Genomic DNA, 22,302 nt, shown 5'->3' on the forward strand with positions numbered 1-22,302 from the left:
ACCCGGGTTTGATTCCGGCCTTGGGTGACTGTCTGTGCGGAGTTTGCACTTTCTCCCTGTGTCTGCATGGGTTTCCTCCAGGTTCTCCTGTTTCCTCCCACAGTTCGAAGATGTGCAGATGGATTTGCCATGATCAAGGTGCAGGATTATAGGGAGTGGGCCTAGGTAGAGTGGTCTTTCGGAGGGTTGGTGCAGACGCGATGGGCCTAATGGCCTCCTTCTGCACTTTAGGAAGTCTATGGAAACCATTCATGGTATGCCATTAAGTTAATTTCCTCCTGTTAAAGAAAATCTATTTAAAAGCTGATTACTGTTTCATCTAGAGTAATCTAACTTTTAAATAAGAGTATTTAAAATAATAGGGTTTCAATAATATCAATTGTTGCCCAACAAGTGTTTAGATCAGAGTCTAGAGAATTATGAAGCATGACTAGACTAAATACAAATGAGAATTTAAAGCAGGATTCCCGACCTGGGCTGTGTTGATTTGAAGTCTACCAAAACCGTTTTAACCTCTTCGACTGCATTTCCATCTGATGGGGTGTCAGGTGTAGTCACGACAACCACCTCCTCCACGTGAACGCTGACGTCTGGAGTAGCCATACCTGTAAGTTTCAACTAAGGTGATGGCAGAAGTTTGTCCAGCTAAAAGGAAAGCATAAATTCAACAAATTACTAAATTTACAAAAAAAGTACAGGATAAATCATTTGAATTAACTGGTCAAAGAAGAGAAGCAAGCTTAATGCTTCAGTGTCAAAGGGCACTTCCAACCCTTGGCTTGGTAAAGCACTCTAAGAGACGTAATTTAATTATTTTTACTAATTAACTGGCAACCATGATGTGAGACATATAGGTTTCATAGAACTGACTGACAGCTTTGTGGGAGTGTCAAGGACCAGATGACATAATCTCAACAGTAAGGGGTCACCCATTTAAGACAGAGATGAGAAGGAATCAGACCTGTGGAATTCTTCATTGCAGAGAGCGGTAAAGGCTGAGTTGTTAAGTATGTTCAAGGCTGGACTTCCGGTTGCGGCTATGACCAGCTAAGTCGCACGTTTGGCTGCTCCTGTTAGGAAGGTGTTTTCGGGCCGATTGGAGGGCCCCTAACGGCGCTGGAACGGCAATTCCCGGTGGGGGAAGGTTCCCAGAGGAGAACCCCGTCAAATTTATGGTCGTCACCCGAAGTGGGGCAGGAAAAAAAGCGGCAGCAGCTCCCCGAAAAAAGCGGGGGAAGAAATCCAAAATGGCGGCCGGCAGCGCACCCGAGGACTGGAGGACATGGGCGGCGGAGCAGCAGGCCGCTCTCCTGCGCTTCTTCACGGAGCTGAAAGTGGAGCTGCTGGAGTCGATGAACGCGACGACCACCAGGCTGATGGGGACACAGGCGACCCAAGAGGCGTCAATTCGGGAGCTGCAGCAGGAGATGACTGTGAGGGAGGAGGAGGCCACGGTCCTCGTGGGAAAGGTGGAGGTGCACAAGGCACTCCACCTGAGATGGCAAAACCGATTGGAGGAGATGGATACCCGCATGAGGCGGAAAAACCTGAGGATCCTGGGCCTGGCAGAAGGGCTGGAGGGGTCGGACCTTCAGGGGTATGTGGCAGACATGCTGGGCTCACTGATGGGGGCAGGGGCCGTCCCTTCGCCCCTGGAATTGGAGGAGGCCTACAGAGTAATGGCCAGGAAGCCAAGAGCAAACGAACCCCCGAGGGCGGTGCTGGTTCGGTTCCAGCGATTCAGTGACCGGGAGAGGGTGCTGAGGTGGGCCAAGAGAGAGAGGAGCAGCAAATGGGAGAACTCGACGGTGAGGATCTTTCAGGACTGGAGTGCGGAGGTGGCAAAGCGGCGGGCCCGGTTCAACCGGACGAAGGCGGTGCTGCATGCCAAGAGAATTAGATTCGGGATGCTGCAGCCAGCGCGCTTGTGGGTGACCTACAAGGACCAGCACCACTATTTCGAGTCCCCGGAGGAGGCGTGGGCCTTTGTCCAGGAAGAAAAGCTGGACTCGAACTAGAACCAGGAGATACTTGGCGGTCGTTGCCGCTCTGGTACTTTAAGCTGGACACGTGGCTTTCTGTTGGTTGGATTTTCACTTGGCCGTATTTTTGGACCCTTTTTGTTCTCTACACCAGTTTTTTCTCTCTTTTTCCTGTTATTTATAATGTTATGGTGGGAGGGCGGGGTGGGGGGGGGAGTGCCGGGGGTATGTGTTTCTTGTGGGGTTTTTGGTTGTTTTGTATTTATCGGTGGGAGATCGGGGACAGGGGTGGAACTGAAGATGGAGGGGCGGGGAGGGGCAGGGCGAAAGCGCGGGGCTTTCCTCTGGTTTCCCGCGCACGGGGCAGAGGAGGGAGGGGGGTGGGAGTAAGGGGCGTGGTCAGCAATGGCTCCCTTTCCCGCGCTGGAGCGGGGTCAAGGAGGGGTGGTAAGGGGGGGGACGTCCCCCCATGCCGGGAGGAGCCGGAGTGTGGCAGGGGCAGCCGGGTCAGCGTAAACCAGCTGACTCACGGAAGTACTATGGAGGGTGCGTCGCAGCTAGGAAGGGTCCTAGCCTGGGGGGGTGGGGGGGGGGGGGGGGGGGGGGGGGGGGGGGAAGGGGGGGGCACCGGGTTGCTGCTGAAAAGGCCAGGGAGGAGAAGTTGAGGACTGGAGGGGTGGGGGGGGGGGGGGCGCCATTGCCATGGGGAGCGGGTCAGAAAGGGAGGGCTGACTCGGGGCGAGCAGGTGACAGGATATGGCTAGTCGGCGGGGGAAAGGGGCGGGCTGCCCTTCGACCCGGCTGATCACTTGGAATGTGAGGGGGCTGAATGGGCCGGTCAAGAGAACGAGAGTAATCTCGCATTTGAAGGGGCTGAAGGCGGATGTAGCAATGCTACAAGAGACCCATTTGAAGGTGGCGGACCAGGTCCGCCTGAGAAGGGGGTGGGTGGGACAAGTGTTCCACTCAGGACTGGACGTAAAGAACCGAGGGGTGGCGATCCTGGTAGGGAAGAGGGTGTCGTTCGTAGCGGCGGAGGTGGTGGCGGATAAAGAGGGTAGATATGTCATGGTGAAGGGTAGGCTGCAGGGGGAGAAAGTGGTGATGGTTAACGTGTATGCCCCGAACTGGGACGACGCTGGCTTCATGAGGCGCCTACTGGGCCTCATTCCGGACCTGGAGGCAGGGGGCCTGATCATGGGGGGGGACTTCAACACAGTGCTGGACCCCGTGTTGGACAGATCGAGTTCAAGGACGAGTAGGAGGCCGGCAGCGGCAGAAGTGTTAAAGGGGTTTATGGAGCAGATGGGAGGGGTGGACCCCTGGAGGTTTGGGAGGCCGAGGGCGAGGGAGTATTCCTTTTTCTCCCATGTCCACAGAGTCTATTCTAGAATTGACTTTTTTGTATTAAGCAGGGGACTGATCCCGAAAGTACGGGAAGTGGAGTACTCGGCCATAGCGGTCTCAGACCACGCGCCACACTGGGTAGATTTGGAAATGGGAGAGGTGCGAGACCAGCGTCCGCTGTGGCGTCTGGATGTGGGGTTGCTGGCGGATGAGGAGGTGTATAAGAGGGTCCGGAAGAGCATTGAGAGATATCTGGACATTAATGACACGGGGGAGGTGCAGGTGGGGATGGTATGGGAGGCCCTGAAGGCGGTGATCCGGGGGGAGCTGATCTCCATACGGGCACATAGGGAAAGGAGGGAGAGACAGGAGAGGGAGAGGCTGGTGGGGGAGCTTCTGGACGTGGATAGGAAATATGCGGAGGCACCAGAGGAGGGGCTGCTGGGAGAACGGCGTAGTTTGCAGGCTAAGTTTGACCTGTTGACCACCAGAAAGGCGGAGACACAGTGGAGAAGGGCGCAGGGCGCGATTTATGAGTATGGGGAGAAGGCGAGTAGGATGCTGGCGCATCAGCTCCGCAAGCGGGATGCGGCTAGAGAAATTGGGGGAGTGAGGGAGAGGGGTGGGAACATAGTGCAGAAGGGGCCAGAAGTAAATGGGGTTTTCAGAGACTTCTATAAGGAGCTGTATCGGTCAGAGCCGCCGACGAGGGGAGGGGGGATGGAGGGCTTCTTGAACAAACTGAGGTTCCCCAAGGTCCAAGAGGAGCTGGTAGAGGGGCTGGGGGCGCAGATAGGGTTAGAGGAGCTAGTCAAGGGGATTGGGCATATGCAGTCGGGGAAGGCGCCGGGGCCAGACGGGTTCCCGGTGGAATTTTACAAAAAATATGCGGATCTGGTGGGCCCTGTGCTGGTGCGAGCCTTCAACGAGGCATGGGAGGGGGGGGGCTCTGCCCCCGACAATGTCGCAGGCACTGATCTCTCTGATCTTGAAGCGGGACAAGGACCCCGTGCAGTGTGGGTCATATAGGCCTATCTCGCTCCTGAATGTGGACGCCAAGCTGCTGGCAAAGATCCTGGCTACCAGGATAGAGGATTGTGTGCCAGGGGTGATACACGAGGACCAGACGGGTTTTGTGAAAGGGCGGCAGCTTAATACGAACGTGCGGAGACTGCTAAACGTCATCATGATGCCGGCAGTGGAGGGGGAGGCGGAGATAGTGGTGGCATTGGACGCGGAGAAAGCATTTGATAGGGTGGAGTGGAAGTACCTGTGGGAGACGCTGGAACGGTTTGGATTTGGGGAGGGATTTATTAAATGGGTGAAGCTGCTCTATTCGGCCCCGACGGCAAGTGTAGTGACGAATGGTAGGAGATCGGAGTATTTTGGGCTCCACCGGGGGACCAGACAGGGGTGCCCCTTGTCCCCCCTGCTCTTCGCACTGGCAATTGAACCGTTGGCGATGGCACTGAGGGGCTCAGGGGGGTGGAGAGGGCTGACAAGGGGCGGGGAGGAGCACCGGGTATCGCTATACGCGGACGACCTGCTGCTATACGTGGCAGACCCAGCAGGGGGAATGCCGGAGGTGATGGAACTGCTAGCAGAATTCGGGGACTTTTCGGGGTACAAGCTAAACTTGGGTAAGAGTGAGGTATTTGTGATACACCCAGGGGACCAGGAAGAGGGAATCGGGAGACTCCCGTTGAAGAGAGCAGGAAAGAGTTTTAGATATTTAGGGGTGCAGGTGGCAAGGAACTGGGGGACTCTCCACAAGTTGAACTTCTCTAGGCTAGTGGAACAGATGGAGGAGGAATTTAAAAGGTGGGACATGGTGCCGCTGTCGCTGGCGGGCAGAGTGCAGTCCGTTAAAATGACGGTCCTCCCAAGGTTTTTGTTTTTATTTCAGTGCTTGCCCATCTTCCTCCCTAGGGCCTTCTTCAAAAAGGTGACGAGCAGCATCATGAGCTACGTGTGGGCGCATGGCACCCCAAGGGTGAGGAGGGTCTTCTTGGAGCGGAGTAGGGAGAGTGGAGGGCTGGCATTACCCAACCTTTCGGGGTATTACTGGGCGGCTAATGTGTCGATGGTGCGCAAGTGGATGATGGAAGGGGAGGGGGCAGCTTGGAAACGAATGGAGAGGGCGTCCTGTGGCAACATAAGCCTGGGGGCCCTAGTAACGGCACCATGGCCGCTCCCTCCCACGAGGTACACCACGAGCCCGGTGGTGGCGGCCACCCTCAAGATCTGGGGGCAGTGGAGGCAACACAGGGGGGAAGTGGGAGGTCTGATGGAGGCACCGTTAAGAGGGAACCATAGATTCATCCCGGGGAACATGGACGGGGGATTTCAGAGCTGGCACAGGGTGGGCATCAGGCAGCTGAAGGATCTGTTTGTAGATGGGAGGTTTGCGAGCCTGAGAGAGCTGGAGGAGAAATTTGGGCTCCCCCCGGGAAACGTGTTTCGACATTTGCAGGTGAAGGCATTTGCTAGCCGCCAGGTGGAAGGGTTCCCCTTGCTCCCCAGCAGGGGGGCGAGCGATAGGGTGCTTTCGGGGGTCTGGGTCGGAGGGGGGAGGATATCGGACATATACAAAGTAATGCAGGAGGCTGAGGAGGCATCAGTAGAGGAGCTGAAAGCCAAGTGGGAGGGGGAGCTGGGAGAGCAGATAGAGGATGGGACATGGGCTGATGCCCTGGAGAGGGTTAATTCTTCCTCCTCGTGTGCGAGGCTTAGCCTCATTCAATTTAAGGTGCTACATAGAGCCCATATGACGGGGACAAGGATGAGTCGGTTCTTTGGGGGTGAGGACAGATGTGTCAGGTGTTCGGGAAGTCCAGCGAATCATGTCCATATGTTTTGGGCATGTCCGGCGCTGGAGGAGTTCTGGAAGGGGGTGGCAAGGACGGTGTCGAGGGTGGTGGGATCCAGGGTCAAACCAGGATGGGGACTAGCGATCTTTGGGGTTGGGGTGGAGCCGGGGGTACAGGAGGCGAGAGAGGCCGGAGTACTGGCCTTTGCGTCCCTAGTTGCGCGAAGAAGGATACTGATACAGTGGAAGGACGCGAGGCCTCCAAGCGTGGAAACTTGGATTAATGACATGGCAAGCTTTATCCAGTTGGAAAGGGTCAAATTCGCCCTGAGAGGGTCGGTACAAGGGTTCTTCAGGCGGTGGCAGCCTTTCCTCGACTTTTTGGCTCAAAGATAGGGTGCAGAGGTCGCAGCAGCAGCAACCCGGGGGGGGGGGGGGGGGGGGTGGCAACAACGGGTGTGGTGGGTTATTTAAGGTTGTAATGCGGACAAATTTGTTCGCAGTTCATGTTTGATGTTAATTGTTGCTTTGTTTGTTTTTTGGGGGGGGGAGGGGGGGAGGGACAGCGCGCGCGGGGGGTCGGGCGGGGGGGGGGGATATCTGTTAAGAGGGAATATTGTGTAATAGTCTATGGTTAGGGGGGGTAAATATTTTCATGTAAAAAATCTCTTCAATAAAAATTATTTTAAAAAAAAAGTATGTTCAAGGCTGAGACAGACAGATTTTTAATCAGTATGGGAATCAAGAGTTATGAGAATAAGACAGGAAAGTAGAGTTGAGAATTATTATATCAGATCAGTCATGATTTAATTCATTGAATGGTGGAACAGACTCGATGGGCTAAATAGCCTACTTCTGCCCCTACATCTAATGGTCTTCATCATGCACTAAAAATATATATGGGCTGATTCTCTAATCAGATGCTTCTAGTTAAGAGCATGCTTACAGGGAAATCATAGGTCTGCAAACTTTGATTATCGGTCCACTGAAATTAATGGCCGTAAAGTTAGCAGCTACTAACTTCTGGGAGGACCACGAAAAATCCAGCACGAGTTTGGAAGTCAAACAGAAAGTAACTTTATTTACAATATGTAAAAATTACCAGCAGTTCACTCTTTTTTTAAAAATTTAGAGTACCCAATTATTTTTTTCCCAATTAAGGGGCAATTTAGCGTAACCAATTCATCTACCCAGCGCATCTTCAGGTTGTGGGGGTGAGACCCATGCAAACACGGGGAAAACGTGCAAACTCCACATGGACAACGTCCCGGGGCCGCGATCGAAGATGGATCCTCAGCGCCGTGAGGCAGCAGTGCTAACCACTGCATCACTATGCCGACCATCAACAGTTCACTCTCCGTGATCTACCACGCTTCGCGTTCAGTGTTCCAGCTTGGCCAAATTTCCCATCACTCTTTGCGGGCAGCCATTTTAGATGGCCACAACTCCTGGTTCCCTCTCTAGCCAGTGCCACACTGGCTGGCTCTATTTATACAGCTGCACTGCTAATGATTGCTGCCCCCACTCTGCCCCACTATTAGGGAAGCTCATATTTCTCGAGAAACATGGGGTCACCAATTGTCCCCAGCCAATATGATCCAGGCAGGTTATAACATCCCTCTCCCCAAAGTCCGAGGAATCTGCTGAAGACTGCGAAGGAGGGCATCGGACTCTCTTGACATCAGGCTGGGAGTCACATACACCAGGCACTGGATTGGGTGGCGTATAACGAGAAGGCGAATGCGAACGCCACTTCCGAGGCAAATGCCGTAATGGCTGCAAGTTCGTGGGCCGTGGAACCAAAGATTCTCCCTCGGAGGCGTCCTGCATATCCATCTCGGAGTCGAGAATCTCTGTCATTCGGTGTCACTATTTTTGTGGGGTGCTGTAGTGATGCAAGCAGTCTGTGAGCACAGTGCCAGAGGGAGAACACGAGGATGAGCATCAACCGTATCTGGATCCGGTGGCTGCTGCAGCCGGAGAAGCGATTTCCTGGAACGAGGAGTCTGTGGAAGACGTGGCCTCCTGGATCAAATGTGGTCCAAATTCTTATGTTGACACGACGGGAAGAGATTGGCCCCGTTTGTTGAAGGATAATGCTGGAGACCCATTGAGCGCCGCCGGCAAAGTTGTGAACAAACACCATGTCTGCAGACGTAAACTGCCAGACTGGCTGATGTCGAGAAGGGTAATGCCCCTGCCGTTCCTGATTTTGACGTACTTTTGTGTCAATGTCCGGAAAAACCATGCTGAGTCAGGTATGAAATTTGGGGGCCATTTGGAGTTCCCTACCCCAGTCACCGCATGCGGAGTGGTCCTATAACAAAACAAAAAAATGAGCCAGTCTAGTGTCCATGGACCCAGAAGACTGTTTCATGAGGCCCCGCTTTAATGTCTGCACTGCGCACTTTGCCAATCCATTGCAAGCCGGGTGTAACAAAGCGGTGCAAATATGCCGTATACTGTTCATCTTCATGAAACACGCGAACATCTCACTGGTGAAAAGAGTGCCATTGTCAGTGACATGCATCTCAGGGAGGCCATGCATGCGAAAAGATAAATGCATCTTCTCTACCGTTGCACGGGACATTATTCACGCCATCCTATGTACCTTGAGCCACATTGTATGGGCATCAATTAATATGAGGACCATGGATCCTTGAAAAGGGCCGTAAAATTGGCATGTATTTGTGCACATGGTAAGACGTGCCATTCGCAGTGTTGCAGGGATGTAGCTGGCGGAAGCTTCTGATGCTTCTGGCAAATGGAGCAGTGCTGGGCCCTCTTCTCAATGTCAGCGTCACGACCTGGCCACCAGACATAACTCCGCGCCAACATTTTCATTATATTCACTCCCAGATGACTATTGTGGAGGAACTTTAGGATCAGCTCCTGCCCTTTTTCTGGGATGACCACACGTGAGCCCCACAACAGAATACCATCTTCGACACTGAATTCAGACAGCTTGGAGGAAAATGCCCACAACTCACCTGGGAGCTGTCTATGCTGCCCACCATGAAAGACCACGTGCCAAACCTTAGATAGGACTGAGTCTTTCTGGGTCCACTCACGGATCCGTTATACCGTGACAGGTAATGAGTTCATAAAATTCAGGGTCGCGACCATCTCACCCATCGTGGGGGTCGACAAGGGGCCAGTTGACAAAGGCAACCAGCTCAGTGCCTCGGCATTCGGAATTTGCGTGCCTCGCTTATGCTCCAAAGAATACCTGTAGGCAGTGAGCAGCAAAGCCCAGCCTGGATTCGGCAGAAGCATTGGACGCAATTGGCTTATAAGAACATAAGAACATAAGAACTAGGAGCAGGAGTAGGCCATCTGGCCCCTCGAGCCTGCTCCGCCATTCAATGAGATCATGGCTGATCTTTTGTGGACTCAGCTCCACTTTCCGGCCCGAACACCATAACCCTTAATCCCTTTATTCTTCAAAAAACTATCTATCTTTACCTTAAAAACATGTAATGAAGGAGCCTCAACTGCTTCACTGGGCAAGGAATTCCATAGATTCACAACTCTTTGGGTGAAGAAGTTCCTCCTAAACTCAGTTCTAAATCTACTTCCCCTTATTTTGAGGCTATGCCCCCTAGTTCTGCTGTCACCCGCCAGTGGAAACAACCTGCCCGCATCTATCCTATCTATTCCCTTCATAATTTTAAATGTTTCTATAAGATCCCCCCTCATCCTTCTAAATTCCAACGAGTACAGTCCCAGTCTACTCAACCTCTCCTCATAATCCAACCCCTTCAGCTCTGGGATTAACCTAGTGAATCTCCTCTGCACACCCTCCAGCGCCAGTACGTCCTTTCTCAAGTAAGGAGACCAAAACTGAACACAATACTCCAGGTGTGGCCGCACTAACACCTTATACAATTGCAACATAACCTCCCTAGTCTTAAACTCCATCCCTCTAGCAATGAAGGACAAAATTCCATTTGCCTTCTTAATCACCTCTATAAAGTCCAAACAGAGGCTTATGATGAGTCATGATAGTGAAGTGGCGGCCATAAATATATTGATGGAAGCGTTTCACCACAAAGATCACCGCCAGGCTCTCCTTTTTAATCTGCCCGTACCTCTTTTCCGCTGCAGACAATGTACGGGAGGCAAAAGCTACTAGCCATTCCCCTCTGTTCTCCATCTTGTGGGACAGGATGGCCCCAATACCATAGGAGGAGGCATCGCACATAATGAGCAAAGTCTTTAGGCTCATAGTGGGTTAGTAACCCGGACAACGACAACTCCAGTTTGCACTGGAGTGCTGAGCTTGTGGCATTTGAGTGCTACAGTGAGAGTTTGGTGACTGAGGGAGTTAGGTGAGGAGGGAGTAAGGTGCTCCTTACATTTCATTTCCTATATTTATCAAAGAGCGTGAAGGGAGCCAGGAGTTTAGAGTACAGCTGACTGGGAGTAGAGTCGGAGGGGGGAGGTCCAGTTGGTCCAAGGGGCAGCTAATTCTGTAAAGTAAGAGGGGGTGGAGGCTAGGGCAGTTGCATGCTCCTCCTGTAGGATGTGGGTGGTGAGGGATACCACTGGTGTCCCCGCTGACTATACCTGCGGGAAGTGCACCCAACTCCAGCTCCTCAGAGACCGTGTTAAGGTACTGGAGCTGGAGCTCGATGAACTTCGGATCATCCGGGAGACAGAGGGGGTCATCGAGAAGAGTTACAGGGAGGTAGCCACACCAAAGGTACTGGACAAGAGTAGCTGGGTTACAGTCAGGGGAAAGAAAACTAACAGGCAGACAGTGCAGGGATCCCTCGTGGCCGTTCCCCTTCAAAACAAGTATACCGTTTTGGATGCTGTTGGGGGGGATGACCTACCGGGGGAAGGCCCCAGCGGCCAGGTCTCTGGCACTGAGTCTGGCTCTGGGGATCAGAAGGGAAGGGGGGAGCATAGAAAAGCAATAGTAATAGGAGATTCAATGGTTAGGGGAATAGATAGGAGATTCTGTGGTCGCGAGCGAGACTCCCGAAAGGTATGTTGCCTCCCGGGTGCCAGGGCCAGGGATGTCTCTGATCGTGTCTTCAGGATCCTGAAGGGGGAGGGTGAGCAGCCAGAAGTCGTGGTGCACATTGGTACCAACGATGTAGGTAGGAAAAAGGGTGTGGAGGTAATAAACAAGTTTAGGGAGTTAGGCTGGAAGTTAAAGGCCAGGACAGACAGAGTTGTCATCTCTGGTTTGTTGCCAGTGCCACGTGAAAGCGAGGCTAGGAATAGGGAGAGAGTGCAGTTGAACACGTGGCTGCAGGAATGGTGTAGGAGGGAGGGCTTCAGGTATTTGGATAATTGGAGCGCATTCTGGGGAAGGTGGGACCTGTACAAGCAGGACGGGTTGCATCTGAACCAGAGGGGCACCAATATCCTGGGGGGGAGGTTTTCTAGTACTCTTCGGGAGGGTTTAAACTAATTTGGCAGGGGAATGGGAACCGGATCTGTAGTCCAGCAACTAAGGTAGACGATAGTCAGGACGCCAAAGCACGTAGTGATGCAGTGGGGAAGGTAACAATGACAAAGGAGAGTACTTGCAGGCAAGGAGATGGGTTGAAGTGTGTATACTTTAATGCAAGAAGCATCAGGAATAAGGTGGGTGAACTTAAGGCATGGATCTGTACTTGGGACTACGATGTGGTGGCCATCACGGAAACTTGGATAGAAGAGGGGCAGAAATGGTTGTTGGAGGTCCCTGGTTATAGATGTTTCAACAAGATTAGGGAGGATGGTAAAAGAGGTGGGGGGGGGGGGTGGCATTGTTAATTAGAGATAGTATAACAGCTGCAGAAAGGCAGTTCGAGGAGGATCTGCCTACTGAGGCAGTATGGGTTGAAGTTAGAAATAGGAAAGGAGCAGTCACCTTGTTGGGAGTTTTCTATAGGCCCCCCAATAGCAGCAGAGATGTGGAGGAACAGATTGGGAAACAGATTTTGGAAAGGTGCAGAAGTCACAGGGTAGTAGTCATGGGCGACTTCAACTTCCCAAGCATTGAGTGGAAACTCTTTAGATCAAATAGTTTGGATGGGGTAGTGTTTGTGCAGTGTGTCCAGGAAGCTTTTCTAACACACTATGTAGATTGTCCGACCAGAGGGGAGGCCATATTGGATTTAGTACTTGGTAATGAACCAGGGCAGGTGATAGATTTGTTAGTGGGGGAGCATTTTGGAGGTAGTGACCACAATTCTGTGACTTTCACTTTAGTAATGGAGAGGGATAGGTGCGAGCAACAGGGCAAGGTTTATAATTGGGGGAAGGGTAAATACAATTACCCTTCAGACAAGAATTGAAGTGCAGAAGTTGGGAACATAGGCTGTCAGGGAAGGACACAAGTGAAATGTGGAACTTGTTCAAGGAACAGGTACTACGTGTCTTTGATATGTATGTCCCTGTCAGGCAGGGAAGAGATGGTCAAGTGAGGGAACCATGGTTGATAAGAGAGGTTGAATGTCTTGTTAAGAGGAAGAAGGAGACTTATGTAAGGCTGAAGAAACAAGGTTCAGACAGGGCGCTGGAGGGATACAGGATAGCCAGGAGGGAACTGAAGAAAGGGATTAGGAGAGCTAAGAGAGGGCATGAAAAATCTTTGGCTGGTAGGATCAAGGAAAACCCCAAGGCCTTTTACACATATGTGAGAAATATGAGAATGACTAGAGCGAGGGTAGGTCCGATTAAGGACAGTAGCGGGAGATTGTGTATTGAGTCTGAAGAGATAGGAGAGGTCTTGAACAAGTATTTTTCTTCAGTATTTACAAACGAGAGGGGCCATATTGTTGGAGAGGACAGCGTGAAGCAGACTGATAAGCTTGAGGAGATACTTGTCAGGAAGGAAGATGTGTTGCGCGTTTTGAAAAACTTGAGGATAGACAAGTCCCCCGGGCCTGACGAGATATATCCAAGGATTCTATGGGAAGCAAGAAATGAAATTGCAGAGCCGTTGGCAATGATCTTTTCGTCCTCGCTGTCAACAGGGGTGGTACCAGAGGATTGGAGAGTGGCGAATGTCGTGCCCCTGTTCAAAAAAGGGAATAGGGATAACCCTGGGAATTACAGGCCAGTTAGTCTTACTTCGGTGGTAGGCTAAGTAATGGAAAGGGTACTGAGGGATAGGATTTCTGAGCATCTGGAAAGGCATTGCTTGATTAGGGATAGTCAGCACGGATTTGTGAGGGGTAGGTCTTGCCTTACAAGTCTTATTGAATTCTTTGAGGAGGTGACCAAGCATGTGGATGAAGGTAAAGCAGTGGATGTAGTGTACATGGATTTTAGTAAGGCATTTGATAAGGTTCCCCATGGTAGGCTTATGCAGAAAGTAAGGAGGCATGGGATAGTGGGAAATTTGGCCAGTTGGATAACAAACTGGCTAACCGATAGAAGACAGAGAGTGGTGGTGGATGGCAAATATTCAGCCTGGAGCCCAGTTATCAGTGGCGTACCGCAGGGATCAGTTCTGGGTCCTCTGCTGTTTGTGATTTTCATTAACGACTTGGATGAGGGAGTTGAAGGGTGGGTCAGTAAATTTGCAGATGATACGAAGATTGGTGGAGTTGTGGATAGTGAGGAGGGCTGTTGTCGGCTTCAAAGAGACATAGATAGAATGCAGAGCTTGGCTGAGAAGTGGCAGATGGAGTTTAACCCTGACAAGTGTGAGGTTGTCCATTTTGGAAGGACAAATCTGAATGCGGAATACAGGGTTAATGGTAGGGTTCTTGGCAATGTGGAGGAGCAGAGAGATCTTGGGGTCTATGTTCATAGTTCTTTGAAAGTTGCCACTCAAGTGGATAGAGCTGTGAAGAAGGCCTATGGTGTGCTAGCGTTCAATAGCAGAGGGATTGAATTTAAGAGCCGTGAGGTGATGAAGCAGCTGTACAAAACCTTGGTCAGGCCACATTTGGAGTACTGTGTACAGTTCTGGTCACCTCATTTTAGGAAGGATGTGGAAGCTTTGGAAAAGGTGCAAAGGAGATTTACCAGGATGTTGCCTGGAATGGAGAGTAGGTCATATGAGGAAAGGTTGAGGGTGCTAGGCCTTTTCTCATTAGAACGGAGAAGGATGAGGCGACTTGATAGAGGTTTATAAGATGATCAGGGGAATAGATAGAGTAGACAGTCAGAGACTTTTTCCCCGGGTGGAACACACCATTACAAGGGGACATAAATTTAAGATAAATGGTGGAAGATATAGAGGGGATGTCAGAGGTAGGTTCTTTACCCAGAGAGTAGTGGGGGCATGGAATGCACTGCCTGTGGTAGTAGTTGAGTCGGAAAAGTTAGGGACCTTCAAGCAGCTATTGGATAGGTACTTGGATTAGGGTTGAATAATGGAGTGTAGGTTAACTTCTTAAGGGCAGCACGGTAGCATTGTGGATAGCACAATTGCTTCACAGCTCCAGGGTCCCAAGTTCGATTTCGACTTGGGTCACTGTCTGTGTGGAGTCTGCACATCCTCCCCGTGACTGCGTGGGTTTCCTCCGGGTACTCCGGTTTCCTCCCACAGTCCAAAGATGTGCAGGTTGGGTGGATTGGCCATGAAAAATTGTCCAAAATTCTATGATTAACCTAGGACAAAAGTTCGGCGCAACATCGTGGGCCGAAGGGCCTGTTCTGTGCTGTATTTCTCTATCTATCTCTAACTGCTGCTTTAGCCGCTGAAACGTGGTTTCTTGTAGCCAACCCCAAACCCAGGCATGATTCTTCTTCAACAGAAGGTGTTAGGGGGCCAGCGTGGCCGCTAGATTGGGGGGAAACTTCCCGTAGTAACTTACGAGACCCAGAAAAGAAAACGATGACCCGAAGTGTCCATCGGGGCCGTGGATTGCGCGCACCTTCTCTGCGGCGGGGTGCAGAGGTTGCAATAACCAAGTTAGATCACTTCCTTTGCCTGAAAGACGCACTTTGTGTGACGTAAATGGACTCCAATCTCTGAGAAGCGCTTTAGCACAGTCTCTAAATTATCTAAGTGCACTCCCTCCAAAACTCCCTTAATCAAGACATTGTCTAAATATTAGCAATACATGGCAACCCTCACAAGATGTTCTCCATGACGCGTTGAAAAATAGCACAGGCAGAGGACACTCCAAAAGGCAACTGTTAAACTCATACAGACCCCTGTGCATATTTATAGTAACATACTGTCGGGAGGCAGAATCCAATTCCAGCTGCAGATAGGCATGAACGAGAGTCCGCCAGCGAGCTTTGTGTAGAGATCCTCTACGCGGGACATGGAGTGTCGATCTAGCCAGGAAGCTGTGTTCACCATTGGCTTATAGTCGCCGCACAAGCAACCAGAGTTATCTGGCTTCATTACTGGTACAACCGGCACTGCCGATCGGCGAAACGGACAGGCCTGATAATACCTAGGAGTGATCTTTGCTTCCACTGTCTCCAGCAAGGGGTAAGTAAATACCATGATGTGGCTTCCAGGTCACCCAGAATACGGCTACAGACCCTTATATCTTCCTCAAACCGGGCTGGAATACTTGTGGATATCTTCCTATTACCTCAGGTCAAACCACCAGAACCCATTTGACCAATGTGCTGCCATTGCAGCCGCAAATGGAGCAACCAAACCCGCCCCAACAGGCTGGGTCCATGGCCTCGCACCACGGTGAGTGGGATGCGCCTCGACAGGTGTTCATAAGTGACAGGGCTCATCAGCAATGTCTAACGGTTTCACTGTATGGGTGGCCAACCTGGCCTGTGTACCAGTCTATGCAAGAGTCTGTGTAGCCACTTGATGCGGTCAATCGTCTTCTGTCCAACTGCGGAGACCGCTGCGCGGGTGTCCAACTCCATTTCAAGCGGATGACCATTTACCCATATCATCAAATTAATGGGGACCACTCGAGAAGGGGGGACTACCATGCAAGGCAGTTACAGGCAGTCATCCTCTGACCCCCTCATCCTCGGGTTCATCCAAATGGAAAGTACATGCCCTGGGTTTTCTCCAGCTTCTGCCGGAGTGACTGGCCCTCTAACGTGGCCATGACCGGCATCTACGCTGGAGTAGGCGCCCACAAGTCCTAGACTTACATGGCTTCACATCCCTGGGCTCTGGAGAAGGCTCTCTTCAGGAAAGAACTTCAGACGGCCACTGGCATGGACCCTTACACCGCCCGTCCAAGGCACGGCAGGGGTACAAGGAGGCGCTTTTGGACGGAAGGGGGCACGCCCCAGGGCGTGCACCTCCATTCCCTGTAACTCCTGCACTCTCTCAGGACAACACTATCCGAATGGCCTGTTGAAAAGTCAAAGTCAGTCAGCTAACAGTTTCCTTGGGTGGCAGCGTTGCTGATGCCATAAACCAACTGATTTTGTAACATCTCTGACAAAGTGCCGTCACATTCACGGTACTCCGCAATCCTGCACAGCCTGTATAAGAACTCGGCAAGGGGTCCTCTCAAGAATGTTAAACCGGTAACGTTTGACTTTCACAGATGGGGTTGGGTGAAAATTTTGTCCCACCAAAGTCACAAGCTCACCAAGCATTACATTGTCTGGTCCAGCTGGGTACATAAGGCTTTGTTCTTATTACCCCAAACGGATGCGCGCCACAGGAGGTTAGCAAAATGACCGCCTGTTATTCACCCGTAAATAATAATGCATTCTTTGTGCGTGCTAGTTCCAGCTCTCCAGCGCAGCATCAAATAAACTTCTGTAAAGAGGCAGGGTGCAACAGAAAAAAACAAACTTCCAACCTGTATCCAACAAAAAGTCCAAGTAGGTGGCGCAGCAGCGCATACAGCTATCCAATTTTAACCCTCGTTGCCAGTTTTGTAAGTGCCACGAAGAATCCAGCACAATTTTGTTTGTAAATATTATATACAACAATATGTACCAAGTACCAGCAGTTCACGACTGGTTCCCTCTCTAGCCGCTACCACACTGGGCAACTCTATTTATACAGCTGCACTGCTAATGTTTGCTTGCCCCCAGCACCCCCCCCCCCCCCCACATTAAGGGAGTTCGTATTCCTCGTGGAATATGGGGTAACCAATGCCCCAGCCAATAGGATCCAGACAGGTTCTAACACTGATGTTCAGATTGCTGACTAGCGGTCTGTGAGCCCCACTCCTACTTGAAAATGCCTGGTCAAGAATCAGTGTTCCTGCCTCGTTAAGATTCTAAGTCGGCTACATTGGATAGCCCCCAAAAACATGTATGGGAATAGTAGTATGCGATTAAGCGTGCCTGTTAAATATAAGGCAGGCATCATGTCAACTTCATGCTGGCTGTTCATTTGAATGATTGGTGCATAAAGCCAGCAAGAATCACACTGTTTTAGGCTGGACCCATCAGCTACAGCACGGTAGCATGGTGGTTAGCATAAATGCTTCACAGCTCCAGGGTCCCAGGTTCGATTCCCGGCTGGGTCACTGTCTGTGAGGAGTCTGCACGTCCTCCCCGTGTGTGCGTGGGTTTCCTCCGGGTGCTCCGGTTTCCTCCCACAGTCCAAAGATGTGCGGGTTAGGTGGATTGGCCATGATAAATTGCCCGTAGTGTCCTAAAAAGTAAGGTTAAAGGGGGGGTTGTTGGGTTACGGGTATAGGGTGGATACGTGGGTTTGAGTAGGGTGATCAAAAAGCAGCGGCGGCAGATAGTAAACCCCGAATACTTAGGTGCAAGGAATTTGAAGACCTCACACATGGTCATGGTTAGCGAATGCTTCTTTAAATGTCATATCCCACCACTGCACTACTAAACTCAGATACTGCTCAATTCACTCACTTACCAACACCGTACCAAGATCAGAGTGGTTATGATCAAATTCAGAAAGCTGTTCAACCGATTACTTCACCAACAGCATGACAGTCATATTCAGAGAATCATACCTGATATCTGCCATGCTTATCTGATCTGGCCTACATGTGACTCCAGACCCACACAATATGTTTGACTCCTAACGGCCTTCCGAAATGGCCTAGTTGTTACAAACCAATACAGAAAAGTAAAAAAGGAATAAAACTGAATGGACCGCTGGCATCTATCAAAGCACTGAAAACAGCAATGACACACCATGCTCAATGAACCCCACTTATTAGCATCTGGGGCTTGGGGCAGAATTTAGAGAGCTGTCCCACAGACTATTCTGGAAACAGCCTGACATAGTCATACTCACAGAATAATACCTCACAGTCAATATCCCAGACACAGGATGTACTTTGAATGGGGGACTTTAATGTCCATCATCAAGTGTGGCTTGGTTGCACCACTACTGACCAAACTGGCTGAATCCTGCCAGCCTGGGCCTATGGCAGGTTGTGAGGGAATCCTTAATTTATGAGAACTTCTGTGCAGATGCACTTGTGCATGTTAGTATTGTAGGAGTGACCAGCATAGATCCTTGACAAAGTCTTATCTTCACACTGAGAATATCATCCATCGTTTTCTCCGACAGCACCACCATGCTAAATAGGTTAGTTACAGGATAAATTGAGCAGCATAAACCTGGACATTCATGAAGCGCTCATGGGACATCAGCAGCAGCAGAATTCTATACAAACATAAGCTCAAGCCAGCGAATCAATCCTGGTTAAATAAGGAGTGCAGGATGGCATGCCAACAGCAGCACCAGGCTTATCTAAACTTCAGGTTCCAACCTAACAAAGCTACAACATATTATTGCATGCCAAACAGCTGAGGCAGAATGCTATACAGAGAGCTAAGTACTCCTATGACCAATGGATTTGATTTAAGCACTGCAGTCCTGCCACAACCAGTAGTGAGTGGTGGTGGACAATTAAACAACTAACCAAAGGAAAAGGCTCCACAAATATCCCCATCCTCAATGATGGGGAGCCCCGGGTGGCATGGTGATGCAGTGGTTAGCACAGCTGCCTCAAGATGCCGAGGACCCGGATTCGATCCGTGAAGATGAGACTTTGTCAAGGATCTATGCTGGTCACTGTCGATCTATTCGATCACTGTCCATGTGGAGTTTGCACATTCTCCCCGTGTCTGCGTGGGTCTCGCCCCCACAACCTAAAGATGTGCAGGATAGGTGGACTGGCCATGCTAAATTGCCCCTTAATTGGAAAAATTTATAAGAAATGATGGGGAACCCAGCACACCAGTGTAAGAGGCAAGAGTGAGGCATTTACAACCATTTTCAGCCAGATGTACTAAGTGGATGATCTATCTCAGCCTCCTCCTGAGATTCTCAGCATCATAAATGCCAGTACTCGGCCAATTCAATTCATTTCATGTGATATTAAGAAATGACTGAAGGCAAACAGCAAAGGCTGTGAAAACATCCCAGCTGTAATACTGAAGACTTAAGCTGCAGAATGAGCCACTCTCTTAGCTAAGTTATTCCAGCACAATTACAACATTGGCATCTGCCCAATGTGGAAAATTACTCATGTGCGACCCAAAAAGCAGGAACAATCCAATCCACATCAGTATATTCTTGATCATCAGCAAAGTGATAGAATGTGTCATCGACAGGTATATCAGGTATATCAAGCGATACTTTCACTGCAATAACCTATTCACTGATGCTCAGCTTGCCTGCCACCAGGGCCAGCTGGCTCCTGACCTAATTACAGCCTTGGTTCAAACATGGAGACAAGAGATGAATTCCAAAGGAATTGTGCTCGACATCAACCCAGCTTTTGGCCAAGTGTGGCATTAACTTGAAGTTAATGGAATCAGAAAAAAAACTCTCGTCAGGTTGGTCTCATACCTTGCAGATAGACAGTTGTGGTTGTTGGAGGCCAATCATCTCAGTCCCAACAATAGTGTCCTAGGCCCAACTATTTTCAGCTACTTCATCAATGACCTCCCTTTCATTATCACTGTGCAAACTGCGCTTGAGGAGGCAGCAAGTATGAATGCAAGTGCTGAGTACAAATGCGGCATGGGTGGTAGCTCATTGGAGCTCGAGGTAACAGAAATGTCACCGCTGAGTGCTCAGATGAACGCTTTTGGCAAGCTAAAGAGGGGCTCGAAAAGTTAACTATTTCTCTCTCCACAGATGCTGCCAGACCTGTTGAGTCTTTCCAGTATTTTCTGTTTTTATTACAAAAGAAAGCGGATGGGTTGCACAATAAAATGCGTGGTGTGTGTAAGCCTGTCAGAAAATCTGTAGTCAATGTCGAGGAGTATAGAGTTACTCAGCACTAACTTGGCCAGGACTTTGTACAGAGGTTGGAGCGCAACCTTTCCAGTGTGGAACCATACTTGTGGAACCAATTATGTTGCAGTGATTGATGTTTCTGTAGTGGAAGTTCAGACTACCGCAATGCATTCTCAGCTTGCTGCCATCATGGCTGTGAATTAAAATGTGCAAAGGGGCTTTCAGGGTATTGTACAAGTCCAGAAATCTGTCCTCACAACAATTTACTCAGATTGCTGAGTGACAGCGGCTTCATGGAGCATGAACTGTCGTTCGCTCTCAGTAAGACAGCATTTATCCTCCAACACCTGCCACTCTGTCAGTGCTCTTGCTGGTTCCAGTCAACTAGCCAGTCCAGATTAGTCTGCAGACGGACCTTCTGGGGCCTTAACGCCACATGGTTCTCGTCTAAAGTCATCTAAAATCTCTTATTGAAAATCAGCCCTTTTCACGCAGTCACTGTACGAAGTACAAAGGACGTGAAATGGAAAAAGGACACTGGAGATAGCCACTAAAGAAAGGCACAGGGTGATCAGTTGGCTTTTGCACACCACATGGTATAATTTAATTCATAAATTTAGCTCACAGGATCATTACCTCACAGAAAGCCATTCGGACTCTTTTGTCCCTGCTGGCTTCCCTACAGAGCAATTCAAATACTGCCACTCCCCCCACATTCCTGCTTTTCAGATATTTAGTAAATTACAAAATGTAGAAAATTTACGGCACAGAATGAGGCCACTCTGCTCATCACATTTGCATCAGCCAAAAAATGAGTCACCCAGCCTAATCCTATTTTCCAGCAATTGGCGTGAAGCCTTGGAGGTTATGGGACTCCAGCTGCATGTCCAGCGTGTTTATTTTGTGGTGACTTTTATTTCTGCATCGTGATTAAGTGGAGGATCAGTGATGAAATGAAAATCACTTATTGTCACAAGTAGGCTTCAAATGAAGTTACTGTGAAACGCCCCTAGTCGCCATATTCCGGCACCTGTTCGGGAGGCTTGTACGGGAATTGAACCGTGCTGCTGGCCTGCCTTGGTCTGCTTTAAAAGCCAGCTCTTTAGCCCTGTGCTAAACCAGCCCCTATGGAGGGAAGGTAAGATGAGAGACAGTTGGTGAATGAGGAACTGGAGTTGCAGTTGCTAGGACAACACTCAAATGAGTTCGCCAGACAGCCTGGACAGAATAGGGCGGTTCAGGTTTCGCCCTCTTTTTTCTCAGTTTGCTCCACCTAACACCCCTGTCCCTCAGCTGTTTGCTGTATAGTTGGGGGCTGTGTCTGTGTCATGTGATGGGGAGGTTGTGCAGCAGGCATGGCTTTCATTGTGTGCACGATACACCCATGTGAGGACTTGCGCGCAGGAGACATGAGCCAAGTCATCAGCAGATAGCCTTTGTTCCATTTGGTTTGCTGACATTGTTCAAATGCAGCTGGCACAACAGATTTAAGCAGAAGGAAGGCATCGTGACTGCCTTTGGTCATACATCAGCTGAAGGTTTAGGGGGTAGAGTTATTTTAACTAGTCAACTGGCAACCAACTGATTTATCTTTGGACAAAATTATTTAACCTATGAAATGATTGGATATATTACCATTTAGTACCCGAATAGGCACCGGAATGTGGAGATGAGGGGCTTTTCACAGTAGCTTCATTGCAGTGTTAATGTAAGCCTACTTGTGACAATGAAGATCATTATTATTTTCAGATAAGCGTGCAATGTTTCCATTTATGATCAATGTGCCTAGGTTTCTACTGTACGTCAGCATCAGACTGATGGGATAACTGCCGAGTCAGGTTCTAATAAGACTTCGGAACATAACAAGATGATGCCCTTTGACAAGGAGGAGGGGTTTTTTTTTAAGGTAGTTTTGGCTTGTTGGCTGCACCTACAAGTCCAGTTATTCTACATCATCAGATTTTGTTTTTAAAACGTGCCAGTTCATATTTTTCTACCCAGCATATTCCATTTTTCCATGTTTCCCATTATGCCTGCTCCAGATCAGAGGGGAATAATTGGATCTTAAGTAATGTCAAGTC

At 50.0% G+C, this 22,302-nt stretch overlaps 1 protein-coding gene across 2 annotated transcripts in view; it reads right to left on the minus strand.

The window, feature by feature from the left end:
- Positions 1 to 22,302, minus strand: part of gmeb2 (glucocorticoid modulatory element binding protein 2) — a 115,170-nt gene that overhangs the window by 77,959 nt on the left and 14,909 nt on the right. For both annotated transcript variants that reach the window (XM_038803194.1, XM_038803193.1), the window contains exon 2: positions 473 to 645. In XM_038803194.1, coding sequence (XP_038659122.1) covers positions 473 to 603 — 131 coding nt within the window. In that variant the 5' untranslated portion in view covers positions 604 to 645. The remainder of the gene's footprint in view (positions 1 to 472; positions 646 to 22,302) is intronic.

The sequence above is a fragment of the Scyliorhinus canicula genome, chromosome 7, assembly GCF_902713615.1.
Source record: "Scyliorhinus canicula chromosome 7, sScyCan1.1, whole genome shotgun sequence".
Classification (NCBI taxonomy): domain Eukaryota; kingdom Metazoa; phylum Chordata; class Chondrichthyes; order Carcharhiniformes; family Scyliorhinidae; genus Scyliorhinus; species Scyliorhinus canicula.